Genomic DNA, 19,012 nt, shown 5'->3' with positions numbered 1-19,012 from the left:
CCCGTTGTCATATCTAGCCCACGCCATTGGCTGCCTCCCATGTACATGTAGCATTTGAATGGGGACCATAGAGCATTTGCAGGCGGGTTTCCTTCAGGCGGGTAGTCCTCTTCGAGTTTGGCGGATGCTGGTACGATTGTTATTTTGGGCCTGATTGCCGAACACACGTAACAATGTCCTTCAGGGTGTATCGACTTTCCAGTGAATTCAGCCCACTTCATCCAGGCATTGTTTTCGAAGGCCTCATAGGTGTTGCTGAGCGACCTCTTCCGTCTTCCTTTACCCTGTTCTAAGGGTGTCAGCGTGCTTTCTGGGGAAGCCTGCGTACTATTGGTTACAAGTGTGCTTCTTATGTTAGGCGTGTCTTTTGTGATTATATATACATCGTCTCCTGACCCTTCGCTGTACATGATCATTGTCCCATCATACCCTTCAAGGGTACTTCCTGGTTTGTTAGTTGGTCTGTTACTCAGTTCTTTGTACATTGTATCATTCAGTCTTTGTTTTTCTTTTGGACGAAGAGGCAGGGAGCCTCCTCTCTGTCCTTTTCCTTTGTTCTTCCTATTCCTCGTCTCCTTCGCTTTCTGGGCGTGGAGGGAACCATTCACCTTCGTATGGATCTTCGTAGTTGCCCCAGTCTCTTCCAGGATAGTTATACCGGTAGAGTTCTGTGTCTTCTTGCCCAGCGCCTTCGCTGGTGTCTGGGTATCTGTAGCTAACGTAGGGGCCACTCTGAGAGGGGCGGTCTCGGTTGGGTGTCTTTCCAAGAGGGCTGAGTAGGGGGGGAAGGGGCTTGTAGGCCAAGACATCGTCAAGGACGTCCTGGGCCTCGGTTCGTTGCGTCGTGCTGTCCATCCTCGGTTCTTCCTCAGCTGGGACACTGGTACTGGGGCGAAGGTCTTCCCAGTTGATAGTGCCGTAGTCCTCGTAGTATGGGGGTAGTCCGTGGGAGAAGGGTGGCGCTGCTTCTTCTTCCCTCCTCTGCGGCCCTTCCTCGGCTTCGGCGTAACCTCCTTCGTCAGGCGTGGTGGCTGAGGAGTCGGTTGTGGAGCTGTCCGTGTAGTCAGCGGCGGGGCGTGCTGCTGCTCCTCCAGATACCTGGGGTTGGGAAGCGGTCTTAGCCTTGGGTGGTCGCCGCTCGCCAGGCCCCATCCTGCAGCTTGGTCCTGCTTGGTTCCCATCAGCGTCACCACCTGTAGAAACAGATAGGGGAGAGAAAACAATATCCCTCCCAGGCACACCAGGCCCAGGGCCATGATCAGGAGCCGGCATTGTCCTCCTCGTCGTACTCCCACTCGTACTTGGTTTTCCCCTGGGCGGCCCACCACCATCATCCTCCCCTGGGGGGCTTGGGGGTCTCCCATCTCCGTCGTCGCCTCCCGGTTCTCCTGCTTCTCTCGGTGGAGGTGCCCTGTAACAAGAGTTAAGGTGATACCACAAATCTGACCCCTCAACCCTTACCGACCTGGGAGTGGTGTGAGTCACTTTGTATGGTCCCTCTGCCCTGGGGTCGAGGCACGATCTCTTGAACACCTTTAGGTACACCCAATCTCCCACCTGTATGGGTCCCCTCTCCGCCTCTCTCTTCAATCTCTCCTCCCTCTTCCGTTGTTCCTTGTAAATTGCCCTGTGAACTTGAGAGAGTTGTTTAATGTAGTTGCCCACCTCTCCCTCTAGTATTGCTAGAGGGGGTCGCCCATCCGTATGGTATCGTGGAGTGGGCATTGCCCTTCCTGTCACCATCTCGTGTGGTGTCAGGAAGGTGGTTCGATTTTTTTCACAACGCATTTTCATCAGAGCAATGGGCAGTGCATCCACCCAATTTAGCCCTGTATGCTGGCAAATTTTGCAAATTTTGTTTTTCAATGTTCCATTTGCTCTTTCTACCATTCCTTGGCTCTGGGGGTGGTAAACGCACCCGAAGCGAGTCATGATCTGTAGTTTTTTGGCAATTTCCCTCCATGTGTTAGCTGTGAATGCTTTGCCATTGTCACTGCTTATTGTCTCTGGAATGCCAAACCTGCTAATCACTTCCCTTGTGAGGAAGCGAATGACAGTTGCCTCATCCTGCCCAGTGGTTGGACAGGCTTCCACCCACCTTGAGTATCGACATACTATGACCAAGACATGTTTGAATTTCCTAACTGTTTTGCCCATGTCAATGTAGTCCATCACTAAGTGTTTGAATGGGCCGTCTGGGAGTGGGATGTGTCCCAGAGGTCTTGGTCCTATGCCTTTTCGTATGTTATGTCTTGCACAGGTGTCACAATTTCTGAGTACAAAACTAATACGATCCTGCAGTAGTGGTGCCCAGAACCCCATATTAAGGATCTGATCCTTGACCTCCCCCCTTGCGCAATGATCAACGTCATGCGCATCCTGAATGAGGAAATCTAGCAGCCGGTTCGAGGCCACCACTCTGCCGTCATGGGCCCTCCATAGGCCGTCCCTGTCCTGTGCCGCCCCCCTGTCTCGCCACCTCTGCTTCTCAAAGTGGGGGGCATTCGCCTGCATTTCCTTGATCGTATCTAGTTGGTGGATAGGATTGAGTATAACTACTCTCACCTCATCTCCCCCTGGCATTGCTGCTGCAGCTGGAACCATCATGCGCCCCACCTCAATGGCAGGAGCCTGTAGTGCCAAATGTGCCATGTTTTTGTTCTGCTGTAGTACCAACTTATCGTATGTCATGATCCGATCCATCAGTCCCGCTGGGTATCTAGTGGCACAGGGCGCATCCCAACAGATAGGGCAGCTTGCCCTCTGACATAGGGCACAGCAGGAGGGGTCTGGCTCATGGTGATGCTCAGGGTCGTACCACTGGGAGCACCACAGGCACTCCATGTAGGGATAGGGGCAGGGGGCGGGGCATGGCATTGGCCGTGGCCACGTGCCATGGCCTACTCTGCTGAGCATTACAGTGTGAGGTTCATTCTCCTGAGGGGGCTTTGGAGCCTTGTTCTGAAGCCTAGCCTGAAAAGCTGCTTCCTTTGCTTCCTCATCTGCCTTTGCATTACCTAGGGTAATATGGTCCTGCCCCTTACAGTGTGCTTTGCATTTGCATATTGCTAACCGCGTTGGACGCATCATAGCTGCTAGGAGTAGTTGAATTTGTTCAAGATGTTGGATAGGTCCTCCATCTGATTTTTTGAAACCTCTCTGTTTCCATTGTGCCCCATGCACATGGCAGACGTTATGTGCGTAGGCACTGTCTGTGTGTACTGTTGCTTCCTTTCCTGCTGCAAGTGAGCACGCTGCTGTAAGAGCTTTGAGTTCTGCCAACTGGGCAGAACATGGTTGTACGCATGGTTCGCACATGACTGTGACGAAGTCTTTTGGTCCTAGCATTTGCACTACACTGAACCCTGCATGTGTTTTGTTGTCATAGTTGTGACTAGATCCGTCCACAAAATAGGTAACTCCCTCTGACAGGGGTTCACTCTCTAGGTCTTCCCTAAGTTTAGAGAACGCTATTGAGTCCGTCACGCATTCATGTGGGCTGCCTTCATACTCGAGCGGTATGAGGTCAGCTGGGTTTCCGGCGGTGTCGCATGTTTTTATCGTGACGTCAGGACAGAAGGATAGGTTGTAGTATTTGAGCTGTCTTTGTGGAGTTAGGCAAAACTTTCCCTGTTCAGCTAACTGAGCCACTGCATGGCTGGTGTAGATTGTCACAGGCCAACCCATTGTTATGCCAGACGCTTTGACATAAGCTAAGTATGCCGCCTCTAGTCCCTGGAAACATGGTGGGTAGCCTTGTGCTACCGCGTCCAGTTTGGAGCTGTAGTATGCCACTGCTTGCTTCCTTTTTCCATGGCATTGTGCTTGAGAGACAATGGCTGCCATGTACGCATCCTGTCCTGGTTCCTTCTTTACTGTCACATACAGATGGAAAGGCTCGTTGTAGTCAGGTAGCGCCAGTGCTGGCGCCCTCTGTAGCTCTTTCTTGATTCTCTCAAAGGCCTCATCTCCATCTAGAGCCCATGTGACTCGATTCTTGAGGCTGCTGGTCCCTGCTCTGACAATCATAGAACGTAGTGGAGCTATCTTTTGCTCATAGCACTCCACCCAGTCACTGCTAAACCCTATGAGACCTATGAATGACATCATCTGTTTCACTGTGTTTGGTTTTGGGGCCTTGGTGATGGCCTCAATGTGTTCTGGGGCAATGCCCTTGTGTCCATGGGTGATCAGTCGCCCCAGGTAAATGACCTGGGGCTGTGCAAATTGCAACTTCTTCCTTGACGCCTTGTACCCCCCTTCGGCCAAGGCAGTTAGTACAAGGACGGTATCCTTCTCACATGTTTCCTGGTCTGGTGAACATAACAAAATGTCATCCACGTATTGTAGGATCGTACTTTGGCATTTGACATGTTTCAGATCCTCCTTCAAAGCCTGGTTAAAAATGTGTGGGCTGTGTTTCATGCCTTGTGGGAGGCGTGTGTATTGGAATGTTTTCCCTTGGTATTGGAAGGCGAAGAGCTCTCTGCTGTTTGGTGCCACCCTTATGGTAAAGAATGCCTGAACCAGATCAATGGCAGAGAACACTGTTGCATCCGGTGGGATGTTGGTCATCAACACATTGGCGTGCGGAACGTCTGCTGGGTAGTCTTCAATCCGTTCGTTCACAGGCCTGAGATCCTGTACCATTCTCCATCTTACTCCATCTGCTTTCAGTACTGGGAAGATGGGCGTGTTGCATCTCGCCCTTGGGACTTCCTCTAGAACTCCCGCCTCCAGCAGCTCCTCAATCGTTCCTCTGATTCCTTCTGCTGCTTCCGGTGATATTGGATACTGTGGCTGAAACGGCAGTGTGGCTCCTGGTTTTAGTCTGAACTCCACAGGGCTTGCTGATTTGACCAACCCTATGTCTCCATCTCCCTGAGACCACACTGAAGGTGGGACTTGCCCTAGTATCCTGTTGGTCCTTTCCTCGGTTGTCTCTGTCACTTCCTGTATTAGCATCATTTTCCAAGACCGTCGGTATTCCTCCTGTTCCGCGCAGTCGCTCACGAACCTTTTCCAGTCTGGGTCAGATGTGGTGAAGGGTACATGATTCTTCTTGTCCCAGCATTTGTATCCTGCTCCTCCTATCAGGCCATGCATGCAGTACGGGTTACCGTATGGACAGTTTTTTACATAGGGTATGTTGGCCACACCCTGTAAGGTCTGCTCCTGCTCTGTTAGCTCCCGTTCCTCTGCAACAGGCTTTGGCCCTGTAAGAGGTGTTGAGTCTTTCTTTGAGCGCCATGACAGATGTTGCTTGTATGTTTCCCATTCAATATCTTCACTGCTGAAAGGCTTGTGGCGCGTCTTGTCCCAACATCGTCGTCCTGCTCCTGGGAACAATCGCCACAAGCAGAATTCATTTCCGTATGGGCATCCCTTCACGTAGGGTACTTCTTTTTGTTCTTGGCACTCTGCTTCTGTTATCTCAATCACCTGCGGGACACCCCACACCGTGATTGGGTTGTCCAGTTTTATCCTGAACATTGGGCCGCTTCCGGGATCGATGGCTGTTTGGAATCGGTCGTTCATGGTGTATTTCCATTTAGCACATCTGGCCCTAAGCATTGCTGGGCCCATTTGTCTCGATCTGTACCCTACTGCCACTCTCAGGGTAATGTGGGGCATTGTTCCGGGCATGTCAAAGTGCATGCCCATGTCCCATCCTTCCACAAATTTCACTTGTGCAGCCACTCCTTCCTTGGCTACTATTATTGCGTGTATGTCCATTGGAATACGTTTCCACACACCCACTTCCTTGTTCCATTTCTTTTCTCTTTCCTCATTGGGTGTCGTGTCGAATTTTACTGTACAGTGGAGAGGGCACCTTGGTGTCCTCAGGCGACCATGGAGGTCACTGATTTGGTGTCCGTATTGTGCAAAGATTCTTCGTTCCAGGTCTGGTTCCAATTGCCCAATCCAATAGACCTGTTGGATATCGTTTTGTGGGGGTTCACTTATCATCAGGGCCATTTGCGTGGCCAATCCCGTTATCTCCACTCCATGGGGAGAGCATTCAATTTGGAGTTTTAGGTTGCACAGGGCGTCTCTTCCTAGTAGGTTAACAGGCGTATGCTCTGCTACCAGGACTGGTATTCTAATTTCCTTATCTTCGATTTGAATTGACACTGGTATCGTCATTGGAATGAGCTGCGTTTGTCCCGAAAAACCCACTGTCTTCATAAACTTTCCTGAAGATCTGGGGAGGTGTTGGGCATCTTTTGGGTGAAGACAAGTGTACGTTGCTCCTGTGTCTACTAAACATTTAACTTCTTTGCCCTGTATTAGAACCTGCAGCATTGGTTCCTTATCAGCTCCCCTCGTTAAGATGGGAAACTGACCCTCCCCTGGGTTTTCTGGGCCTCGTCAATTTTGGTAGAAGCCTCCCCCGTAGGGAGAGACTTGCATCTGTCCCTGTGGTTGGGCTCCTCCCTGTGTTTGTCCCTGCTGCGGTGGCATTGCACCACCTTGGCCTCCTCCTTGACCTCCGTTTTGGGGTCTGTTTCGGCAGTCCCTTGAGATGTGTCCTTCACCCCAACACACCCAGCACCTATTATCCATTGGCTGGTTTCGATTTTGTTGTCCTCTTCCATAGCCTCCTCCTCTTCCTTGTCCATATCCTCCTCGACGAGGCCCTCCACGGCCTCTTGGTGGGTACCACTGTTGCTGTGGTTGCTGCTGTCCTTGCCCATACCATCCCCCTGGTCCCTGTTGTGTGGGCATCATTGGTGGCACTGGTTGGGGCTGCTGCATGACCACAGGTTGCTGTATTACTGGTGCTGCCATCTGTACTGGTGCTGGGGTTGGAGCTGGCATTGCTGGGGCTTGGACCGCTGGCATTACTGGAGCTTGTGTGGCTGCCTTCTTTGAGCCTTTTACCTCCTGGATTTGCATTTGGGTTAGTTTTCGCAGGGCCTCCTTTTCCTGCTGTTCTTTCTTATCCTCCCCTTGTCTGTACAGGGTCACGTGGTGGGCGACTGCCTGCCTAAATTCGTCCTTTGTCATGCAGGCCCACCTCCAGTCATTCTCCAGCTGTGTTTTTACTGGTCTTGGCAGTGCATCCATTACTGCCTGCCTGAACTGTACTGTGGTTGCGTACGTTTCTTCCGGCCTCTGTTCCATTCTGGCCGTCCAGTCCTGGGCTGCCTTTTCCACAAAGGATGCTGGATTTTCATTGTCTTTGAGTTTTTCCACATGGACAGCTGTGGGGCTGTACTGATTAGGGTAAGCTGCTCTCAAGGCCTTCCATATCGCATTTCGATGCTGGTCGAATCTGTCTTCATCTGTACGAGGTGTCAACATCAGTCTACCCAAGTTCTCGCGCTCCAGCACTGTCTCGGTCTCGGCTTTGCCCAATATCATGCTGAGTACATATTTGATGTCTCCCACAGCCAGGGTTCTCCCCTGGGTTTCATTTTCGAAATGCGTAATCCATCTGCCGGCCCCTTCGTGTAACACTGGGAGCCTTGCCAAGAGACCACTCACGTCTGAGTGGGCCCATGGCTGGTAATGGGAGTTGATACCCTTGTATATTAAGGGCGCCATTATGGATGTTTCTTCAGGGTCTGACTCTTCTTGGACTTCTTCCAATGTTCTCCCCTTCTTTCTGACCCTTTCCTTCTCCTTTTTCCTTTCTTTTTCCATCTTTTCCAGCTCTTTTCTGCTTTCTTTCAGACTTCTTTTCACTCCTTCTTCAATTTCGTCCAGTCCTTTCTTCATCCCTTTCCGAATTTCTCCTATGCCCTTTTCAACTCCTTTCTTGACTTTGTTGATTCCCAGCAGTCCCTTGGTTATCATTCTGGGTGGAATTAGCATTGGGCACACCTTTACCACGAATCCTTTGTTTCTACAGTTCTTTTTCATGCCTTGGTGGATCCTTAGGCCCTGCATTCCCTTACATGCCCTGTGACAGCCTGCACATTCCTTTTCGTTCTGTGTTGATTCGTTCAATTCCTCGAGCGAGTCTTCCAGCTCACCATAACGTTTCCTCATGTGTTCTGCCCTGTCTCTGTCCCCTTCCTCTGTCGCTGTGTAGTAAGCCTTGCTCACCTCGCCCATGGTTTGTTCGAGGTCATTCAGGGTTCTTCCCGCCTCTTCCTGTATTTTCCTTGAAACGTCGTCTTCTTCACTGTCTTCACTTTCTTCTGCACTCTCACTGTCACTTGCCACCTGGAATCTCACCTGGCATTCCCCCTGTTTCCTTTTCCCTCCTAGGGTCCTCTCTTCTGTTTTCCCTCTGGCATGACTTCTGGTTTTCCTTTGCTGGGGGATTTCCTCTTCATCCTCTTCCCCTCCAGGGGTCCGCTCCTCCTGACCTGTTATTTTCTTTGTAGGCTCAGAGGAGGCCTTTTTTAGTTTGTCCTCTTCCTCTTCACTTTTCCTCTGGATGCTGATTTCCCCCAGGGTTTGCTGTACTTCCTCCTTTACCTTCTTGAGGAATTCTTCCCAGTCCTGTCTGTATTCCCTGTATCTTCTAGTCTCACCCAGGCTCCCTTCCCTTTCTGCCCATCTTTCCAGTGGGTCTATTTCAGCCAGTATGTGGTGGGCTATTTCTTCTTTTTTCTGTCCCCGAGTCATGGGACTTCTTAGTTCTGTCAGTTTCTGTTTTATCCGTGTTCTTCTTCTTTCACAATCTTTCTCAATCTCTTTCTCTTGCTTCCTTATCCTTGGGTCTTCTGATTCTCCTTGTTCTCCTTCCTCTTGTGTTTCCTGTTGGTGAGTTTTCCCTGCCTCCCCCTTTTCAGCGTAGACTTGATTCAACTGCGCGGTGGCTTCTCCCTCAGCCGTTTCCAGGAATTTCAAGTAGGGTGTCATATTCTGGCCCCCCCGCTTCTCCCTGGTATTTGCTTCTTCTATCTTATCCAGGATGCGGCAGGCCAGTTTCTCCTTCTCGTGTCCTCTTAGGTCTCCCAATTTCCTCAGGCTCTGTTTTAGCCATTCTTCCTCTGTTTCACACAGAAGGCTCTCGCTTTCCTCCGTTTGTTCTTTAGGGGCTCCTTCTCTTGCATGTGGAGTGCTTGCGCAGCTCACTCCCTTTTCCCATCTTGGCCCCCCTCTCCATTCTTCACCCACTCCTCCTGATGCTGCTGCATGTTCTTCCCTCGTCACTCCATTCTCACTTGCTCCTCCCCCTGGGAATCCAACTATTATGGGGGTGGAGGGTGACTCTGGTGATGACGGCTGTGACGCCTGGGGCGACCCCTGTGGAGATCCATGAGGGCTGATCCTCCTCAGCTCCAGTATCCTCATTGCTTCCTCCATTACCTCGTCACGAGATCCTTTCATTATGATCTCTCTCAGCATCAGGGCTGCCTGTATTGCGGGGAGCGTGGGGCTCCCGACTTCTTGGACTGCTTGCAGTGTCGGAGCGTATGGACCTCCTGCTTTGATATGTCTGATTGCTTCCTGTAAGCTTGGAACTTCTGGGTACAGCCTTTTTGTGTCAGAGTATGGCGGTGGTCTTTCCTCCAATGGTGGTGCCTCTGGAGCTGAGGCTGGATCCTGTGATGTCACTTCCTTCTGGGTTGGTTGTGGATAGTGCATCTTCTCTTTTTCTCCTGGGTTTGACACATGGTCAGGAGTGTTCTGCTGGTCAGCCTTTTCCTTTCTTCTCTGCTCGGCTATTTTTGCGAAGGCTTCCCATACTTGAAGCTCAGTTTCCCTCTTTTTTCTCCTTTCCTCTCCTTTCTTGCTGCTCTTGTAGTTCATGACCTTTTCTCTCATTTGGGTCAGGACTATGGGGTCGAGTGTTCCCCTTTGCGGCCACGGGGAGGCGTCTGATTTTGTCCGGCTGGCCCATTTCTGGCTTACCTTCTCAATTTCTGGTTTTGCTATCTTGTTCTCCCTTACCACCTCTTCCAGTGGAGTCGGCTGTCTGGTTGCCATTTTGTTGACTCTCTTTGTTTTCTTTGCTGATTTTCACTGTTCTTCAGGACCTGCTTTGTCACTTCCTTCCTTGGGTTCCTGATCCTTGCTTTCTCTCAGTTCTGGATATGACACCCACGTGCGGATGTTGGGGTGTTCCACTTCTTCCCACTCTGGCAATTCCCCTGGTTCTTCTTCCTCGGGCACGTTGAACCCTCCTCGTCTGGGGTAGCGCTTATACTTGTATGTCCCTTCCTGGACCTCCTTTATGATGCTATCTGCAGTGTGTATAGAGCCTTCTCCCCTGTTCAGGCCTGGGATCCACCCAGTACGGCTCCCTGGGACCCAACCTCGGCGTATGGCTTCCTCTACTTCCAAAGGGTCTGTTTCTCCTTTGTGGTATCGTTTTAGGGCAGTGTTAATATCTTTATATAGGAGATCTAATTTCCTTTCTTCTTCGTATTCCTTCTGGTATATTTCGTGATGTAGTTTGTAATACTCCTCCTCCACTATGCGCATATGGTTGTGTCTCTCTCTCTGGGCAACACTGTCTGCCTTGTATCTGCAACAAATGTTCTTCTTATCCTCTTCTAGTTCAGCCTGGCGAACTTTTTCTTCTATGCTATTCCTTCGTAGCTGCTCGGCGAAGCTCTCGTAGCGCGCTCCTTCCTCTTCTGAGCTGTCTTCCCCTTCTGGCTCGTCTTGCTCCTCAGGCTCTTCAAAGCAAGCCCAATCTGGGTACAGGTCTCCTACTGTGTATAGGACGGCGTCTATCAGGTAACTCCAACTCTGACAGTGAGCAGGAAGGGACACTCTTCCTCCTGCAAAGTGTTCCCCTTTTTCGTTTGTGACGTGTAATCTCCACCTTGTCCCTGTTCCCTGGGTAATTTTTAATGTCCACTCCCTTCTTTGTTCGCTTTCTGCCATACGCTTCCTATATTTGTCTTATTTCGCTTCTGATTATGTTATTTTATTTATTTGTTTATTTCTTTATGTTTTACCTTTTTTGGTTTTTTATTTTAGTAATGTTTCACTATGTCCATACACACTCCTGATTCAAAGATATAGGCTCTCTCTACCAGCCGTGCTACTATCTGTGTAAGTTCTGCGTAACTGTTGCACACATGTATCTCACAACAAATATCTGCGCTATTCCCTATCATCAATTGCCACTTTCCTCCTGGTAGTCGGGCGAATACTATGGACCACTTATCACTCAGGTCCATGTATTATAGTTCCACAATTATATTTTGGTTGTTTTGTTATTTTGGTTGTGTTTTCTTTCCTTGTCCACTAGATGTCCTTCTGTCCTTATTTTATGTCGCCTAAGGGGTGTGTGGGCGTGTAGCTCCCCTTTTTGTCTCTATTTCCTTGTTTTCCTAATCTAAGGTAAGTCCTAGTTTTTTACAGGTAACGTTAGTGGTCTAGCTGTTTCTTCTGTGTCGTCCTGACTGCCCTTTTCCAGTTCTATGTAGGCCTTAACCCCTTCGTATGTTTTAAAATTTATGTTGAAATCTGTGCCTGTGTCTCGATCCTTCACTTCCACGAGGTACTTGCTACCCTTTTCAGTTGTTTTTTCCGTGACGGTGATGGTTTTTGCCTTAACTTGTATTTCTACACTCCCAGTATTTATAAATGCCTTCATATATGTTTCTCTTGTTCTAAGCTATGTGTCTTTTAGACTGTATGCGAGTAGAGAGGAAGGGGGGGGCCACTTCTCCCTTTTTCTGGGCAGTCAGCCAGCTCACTTCCTGTTTTCTGTGTCTGCTTTTAATAATTTTCAGACTAAGGCTCTGATTTCTCTTTACTTCTTTATTTTATTTTGCAGTCTTAACATTCAGCAATTACTTTCAAAAATGTCGTATTTATTATTTTATTCAAGCAAACAGTTTATTGATCATATACTTTATTCAGCAAAGCGGCTGTATTACAACTTATTTGCAAAGCACTTGTAAGGTCTTATCAGGCCCACCACTCTCTGGCTCTCTTTCCCTGTTCTGCTCTAACTCTCCTCCCACGCTTTCTGCTCTCAGGCTGCAGTCTGAACAGTTGCTCAACTACAGGTTGGAACTTGTATCCCACAAACTGAGAGGCGTGTTGGATCACCTCCTGCACTACTAATGGTTCCGCACCTGTAAGGAGTTTGGACGAGATTGTTCCACTTTTCTCCACTACTATTGTGTCAACCTGAAATCCCCCTTGGTGTGGCTGACAAATTGTTATTTCTAACACCTTCTCTATACACCTTGGCAATGGGCGGGATGTTCTTGGGTCTGGCCGTCGCCACTCACTAGAACGCCACTCCGTCCACAAGGACCTCTCTCTTTCTCGGTCGTCTGGGACAGTTGGGGAGTAGTCTTCTGGCTCTAGGGGTCTATAGGGGTGTTGTTCTAACTCGTCCTCGCGTTCCTGCTCAAAATCTGGGGTCTTTGGGGAGTAGATCTTTTCTGAATAGGGGCTATAAGTATCTGGGGACTGTCCTTTCCTCTCGTACCCAGAGTTGTGACTGCTATTCCAGCTGCAGCCTACGTCTGAAGACTGAACTATCTCTTCCTCTTCTGCCTCAGACTCTGACTTTTGCTCCTCTTTGCTTTCACTGTCTGTCACCGGGTCTGCTAAGTCTGATGCTTCTGTCTCCCCTCCTGTCTCTATCCACCCTGGATCCTGACTAAACCCACACTTCCACTGCTCTTCTCCCTTTTCTCCTGTGGTTCTTTTAAAGTAGATCTTTGGGGGTGGCTCTTTTATTTGAACATGGGGACACTCCTGTCTAGTAAATGGATCACCTTCTGCTTCCCAGAAAGCCCCTTGATTGAACGTTAATATTTCTATCAACAGGTTTACATCTAATGCGTGTGATGTCTGTAGCGATTGGACCACTGCTCCCACTGCTGCTTCTATGGATGTGCACTTTTTTCCCAGTTCCTCTATGTAGACCTCTCGCTGGTTTCCCAAGCTTTCCACAATCCTCAGTGTGTGTGTGCACTCTGGCATCTACATGGGCCCACGCCCCACAACAGAAACAAGCAAAGATGGTATGCACTCAGTATTTTACCCAATTATCAAACAGTTTAGAATAAAAAATATTATGTTCATGCCTCTTGTATAGCTCGCAGCTATTTTTCACGGTTTAGTCGCACTTCCCGTTTTCTCTGTCGCACAGAGTTAACACTTTTTAATATGCAGCTGTATTTACATCCAGTTATCACACAAAACCACCATAAGTGTCGCACACTTTACAGACTAGTTTCCTCACTATCTGTCTTCTCTGTCGCACAGAGGAAATACCATATACTCATAAACGCAAACGCTTTTGAGATCAACAGTATAACCCAATCTCTGTCTTTGTGTCTTCACTATTCTTTGCAGAGTGTTAGGTGAGACAACCCGTCCCAGGCTACCCACCAGCCCCAACAGTACAGTTCTCCCTAAATATAAGCAAAAACTGCTTACCTTGGGCCCGTTGGAGAACTGAACTGCCGGAACCTGCTTCACCCGGGGCGGAACTGCTCTCCTGGTTGTCTTTCCTCAAATCTCGGTAGGAACCTCCAGATCTGTGGTGGAAAATTCCACGCTCCTGGACTTCTCAACGATTAGCACTCTGGAACCAATTAACTCTTGTAAAGAAACCAATTATCACTCTGGACCAAGCATCCGAAGAAGACCACGCAGACAGAGACTTCCCAACACTGAAGATCTTTATTCACTGTATCACAATGATATTACAATCCAAACAATGTCTGAACTGCACTACCAAGCAATAGAGTGAAGGCGGCGCTACCAGCTGGTACCTCGACGAGATCGATCTGAAGTTCTGGCTGCTCTGCTCCCCCTTTTATTCTGTTCAGAAGCGCCTCCTTCTGAGACGTCACCAGATCGTGTTTTTAGCCAATCAGAAAGGCGGAGGAGCAAGAGGATCCAATCATAATGGTGGAAGTTTCACCCTCCTCCATTTTTAAAGAATACGAGCACACCTCTCATTAGGTCACTATGTTGAGTCATGGTTGTTTGTGCTCTTTTGCCATAGTTTAGGTTTTCTGGTTCTTTCCAGTTTTCCAGTTTGCATCTGTTTTACCCTTTCAACCAGCTGGCACATTGCCCTCACTCCTGCTTGAGTGGAAAGTCCCCTTTCCCCTATTTCACTCTGATCCAGCACATGTCCGTACATGCCTGTACAGGCCTATAAATGTTGTTTCATGTTGATCCTTTTCTTATGAGTATATGGTATTAAAGGTTATTATTGTATCTTACCACTATGTATTATTTAAACAATAGTCAAGGAAAAAAACACCACACTTCCTAATAAAGCAAAAGATTTAACCACCAGATATGGCACTTACAGGCATAAAGATGCAAATTCTCCATACAGTGATGACAACTTTGCAAGCTACATTGCTATGTCTCATACTTATCTCAGCTAGATGTGTGTGTATTCCCCAATGATTTCATTGGTAAACATATTACGCATTAGTAAAATAATTAAGCTAGATAAATAAAGCCTACCAAATTAAAATAATAATATAATATAATATAATATAATATAAAACAACACTGTTTTTTTCTTCAGCCTTTCCTGTCATTCCTGTTATGACATACACCGTAGCTCGTTGGCTCTTCTACAACAATGGGTAAGAATATCTTCACCAGATCTAATATTTATCGAGGAAGCCTTTATTAACAATGTTTTAGTGTTTCATGTAAGTCAGACATTTCTCTTGACACTTTTTATAAATAAACAGATTGCGAGAATGAGTGTCTGTCCAAGGTTAAGTGTCAACCTTTCTATCTTTTAGCTCTTTGATAGAAAGGTCGACACTTAACCTTGAGATACTCTAGGTTAGCTGAGCAGTGACTCAGTGATGGTCCATTTATATTCAAATTTGTTTTCAACAGGTGCTGGCTGCAGGCAGACTCCAATTTCATCTACATCATCCATGGCCCGCTTCATGTGGCTCTAGTGGTGAGGCCGTAATATTCTCAATTCAACTTTACAACATAACCTAATGACCCCCTCTGGTAACACCTTAGTAACTGTCTCTACATTATCTGTTTTAACTATACAGGATATCTTACATCACAATTTCTAGTTTCTAGGACACTTCACCGATTAGCATTAAGCTTTGTATCTTTAGAAAACCAGTGATGTTTTTGAATGGTCGTGCATCATTCCCTCAGTTTGCCTTGATATGGGAGAAATACGGATTTCAATGTTGGACTTCCTGCTTTCAATGATGTAAAAATCACATCATCATTGAAAGCAGGAAGTCCTATTCATGGGTTTCATTGAAATCCGTATTTCTCCCATCTCAAGGCAAACTGAGGGAATGATGCATGACCATTCAAAAACATGACTGGTTTTCTAAAGATACAAAGCTTAATGTTAATCGGTGAAGTGTCCCTTTAAGATTGTAAATACTCATAAGTTAACGTGACCATTGTTATCTCTGCTTCAATTCTAGGTGAATCTGTTTTTCCTACTCAACATTCTCCGGGTGCTGATCACCAAGCTTAAAGTGACCCATAGTGCAGAGTCGAACACCTACATGATGGCAGTACGTGCTACACTAATCCTTGTGCCCTTATTGGGTGCCCAGTTTATTGTGATGCCATCACAGCCAAACGAACGGACAGCAAAAGCCGTCTATGAGTTCATCATGAACATCTTCATGCACTTCCAGGTAATTTATTAGGTTTATATTTACATTAACGTTATAACCTAAAATACCAATATCAATAATTGACTAAATAGAATCAGTTAATGACAACAATAACCATAAACATGTCGCTAGCTTAGCTACCTTTTAGAGTTTACCCCGGTTTTGAAGTCGCCGGTGATGCAAGCAGTCATTTGATGACTTAAGCTCCATTGCTGTGTCATATGTACAGTACCTGTGGTTTAACCTGCTGCATTTTACCTTGATCTCAATTGCTGTGTCTTCGGAGTACTCGTCACACTGATCACATCACACACATTTACATTTTTTGGAGCTTTTTGTACCTTTAATGTGATAAGACAGTGGAGAATGACAGGAAGCAAGTGGGAGAGAGAGTCGGGGTGGGATCCGGAGAGGACCACAGGGCGGAAATCAATTCCCGGGTCGCCGGCATTAAGTGCAAATACCCCAGCCAGTTGCGCCACTGCCGGGGTTATTATAACCTCTCTGAAGTGCATATACAGTATATCCTATTTCTACTGGCATGCTTCCTAGTGACATTGTTTGTTGATAGAAATCCTGACATAAAACATGCAAATATTATCACGATATACTTTCCCAGATATGGGTAGTCCAGACTGCCCTGATATTGGACTGACAACAGCATGATGGGCATTTCATGGAATGCTGAAATGTAGCCTAAACTAATTTTTTACTATTTTTTAACTGTTAAACTCAAATAAAGCAAATATGCTTTGTAGTTGTAAATGTAATGCAGTAGCCTATCATCTGTTCCGCCTGTGTGTGAAAATGACGATTTCAAAAACATAAAAAACATGAAAATGTCTCGATTGGGGGGCACTGTGTCTCAAAGTGCTTTTCCCAGTTATTATTAATAGGCAGGGCACTGTTTTATTCCTACAGGGGTTCCTGGTTGCACTTTTATTCTGCTTCTGCAATACTGAGGTAAGACATTACATTGCTCAAAAAAGTGTGAGCGTACAGACATTTCTGTTTATATATGTTGTTGTATATATCAGAGTGTCATTGTGGTGTAATGATCACAATCTCATAATTAATAATTAACAATAATACAAAAAGGAGAAAATATAGAAAGAACAATATGCTAATACAGAAGGAAATGATAATGAAGCAAATGGAAACAGAACATTGGAATTTAATTGTTATCTTAATTCTTCTTACAGGTTCAGGGTGCCCTCAAAAGGCAGTGGTGGCTTTATAAAGCCCAGTGGAGGGGCCAGTATTTGACCACAGATTCTCACAGCTTTCACATTGGTGCCTCCATCACTGAAACAAGCCGTGCCACTATCAGTCTCAACTGCCTAGATGTAGAAGACAAGATTGCTTTGAAGCACCAAAACAATGGGGACAGCAAAGGAATCTGTTCCTACAATACTGACCATAATTCTCCTAAAATCCTAGAGACAACAGAGGTCTGAGCCTGAACCTCTTCTACTTACTTCATGTCATAGTGGTCATTCTATGCTCATATACTCAGTGTTTATACTGTATAATACTATACACAGATTTGTATGGGGTGTCCTTTTGCACAATGCTAAAATAAATTTAGCAATGGGAAAGATGAGCATATAGAGTTATTTTATTTTAAAATTGTACATTGTTTTAGCATCACTCTTAAAACAAATTAACTCTGTTGAAAAATCCTCTTCAAGAAAAAAAAATGTTTGTCAACAAAACCACTTGTCACAATTGTTACTGTACTGTATCTCTGCTTTTATCATTTTGTACAACCACCTTTGCCAATAAATCATCCTTTTACTCATCATTGCCAGGACACATAAGTGTGAAGACCAACGTACAGTATAATCCTATGGGATTGTTGACATTGTTGATGGTATAATGAAGTAGTACAGTGCCTATAAAAAGTATTCAACATACTGTAATGATTTCCACCAAATCATTGACTATTATTTGTCCAGTCCAATGATCTGTATTGACAAGGATATCAGACAGTATAGGATCAGAAAGATACGTTCTACATATAGGTAGAAAGTATCAATTTAATCTAAATGAGCTATAGTAAACTGCTATTTATAAGACTTTTGATGAGTGACTGAACAGTAGAGTGTTGGTACGTTATATATCCATGTATGTTCATATACTGTCTGTAAACTACAGATAAGTGAATTCATTTCACCATGACTCTTCATATCCATTTACTGTGTATTAAGCATTTGCACTATTGTTATATACACTTCACTGGCATGTCATTTATTCTTTAGTTACTTTGCTTCATTTTCATTTCTACAATAAAACATACAAAGCTTTTCTTTAGCGTGTCATTCTCACATAAAGTGCTATAAAGTACTAAATTAAAATCCTCTTTTTACCCTTTGTATTATATTTTGAAGTAGTGTCCATAGTTGGATTGGACAGCTGGAAAAACAAACATCACAACTATCTTCAAGATGTTGCATTGTCTCTGTTCAAAAATGCTTTCATACATTTTTAAGGCCCTCAACGGCTCTGCCTCACCTTGCCTCAGTAATATTTGAACAACCCATGTCCCATTCTGACTTTTGAAGTCATCTGATGAGCTTTCACTTAGGTCCCTCAGGTAACTTTTTTTGGTCTTTTCCATAGTTAGGCCCAAATTATGGAAGAGGTTCTCCTCTTCTCATATGAACAGATTTGAGAGTTTGGGGATATTCTCACATGCTACACAGAGGGTTTGCGAAAGTCTGGCTGGCACTGTAGGCTATGCTTCATAGTCTAAACCTAGATATTGCTAATTGTTGAGGCAAGGCTTACGACAATCAAAACAAAGTCAAAATAGGCATGACACTGAAATCACTTTCATCTACTCGGAGTTGACGCAATGGATATACAGTAGCCTACTTGAACATGTCTGATGAGAAAGTTGACGTGATGAGGCAAAAGCACTGCGCTCAAAGATGGGAAGTCTTGGCACAGTTTGCATTCACACAATGCCATTCATAGCACAGTTTTGGTCCATCTCATTTGGTAACGCACACATTTTTTTTTCTATCTCTTGAATGTGTATAACAACTGTGCAACTCTTTAAAACCATACCTTAAGCCAAGAAAAGAGAAAGAATAGAGATGACGAGTAATGATGGATCAGATACTCTTCAAAGAGTAGTACTCAATAAAGGATGTTCCCAAAAGGATGAATGTACTGTAGCTGATCTCCTGAATTAACTTTGAACACTGTGTACAGTATGTAAATGTCTCTCTCTCACACACACACACACACTCAACTTCTCTCTCTCCCACACACACACTCACTCTCTCTCCATCTCTCTCTTTTAACCCTTGTAAGATGTTCATATTTTTATTACACAGCAGATGTTTCCAGCTCTGGTGTACCCACCACATTATAGGCTTTTAAATCAATACAGCCATAACAATTTATGTTAAAATACATAAAAGATGTTTAGTTTAGCTCAATTACCAACTATATAGAGATCATTTATGGTTTATACT

General features: G+C 46.0%; 1 protein-coding gene across 2 annotated transcripts in view; it reads left to right on the top strand.

The window, feature by feature from the left end:
* Window positions 1–17,834, top strand: part of LOC134087390 (calcitonin gene-related peptide type 1 receptor-like) — a 43,691-nt gene extending 25,857 nt beyond the window's left edge. For both annotated transcript variants that reach the window (XM_062540850.1, XM_062540851.1), the window contains 5 exons: window positions 14,438–14,498; window positions 14,764–14,830; window positions 15,330–15,548; window positions 16,449–16,490; window positions 16,730–17,834. In XM_062540850.1, the coding sequence (XP_062396834.1) occupies window positions 14,438–14,498; window positions 14,764–14,830; window positions 15,330–15,548; window positions 16,449–16,490; window positions 16,730–16,984 (644 nt within the window). In that variant the 3' untranslated portion in view covers window positions 16,985–17,834. The remainder of the gene's footprint in view (window positions 1–14,437; window positions 14,499–14,763; window positions 14,831–15,329; window positions 15,549–16,448; window positions 16,491–16,729) is intronic.
* The last annotated feature ends 1,178 nt before the right edge of the window (window positions 17,835–19,012 follow it).

The sequence above is a fragment of the Sardina pilchardus genome, chromosome 7 (genome assembly GCF_963854185.1).
Source record: "Sardina pilchardus chromosome 7, fSarPil1.1, whole genome shotgun sequence".
NCBI classification, from domain to species: Eukaryota; Metazoa; Chordata; class Actinopteri; order Clupeiformes; family Clupeidae; genus Sardina; species Sardina pilchardus.
This window is presented reverse-complemented; position numbering and strand designations above follow the sequence as displayed.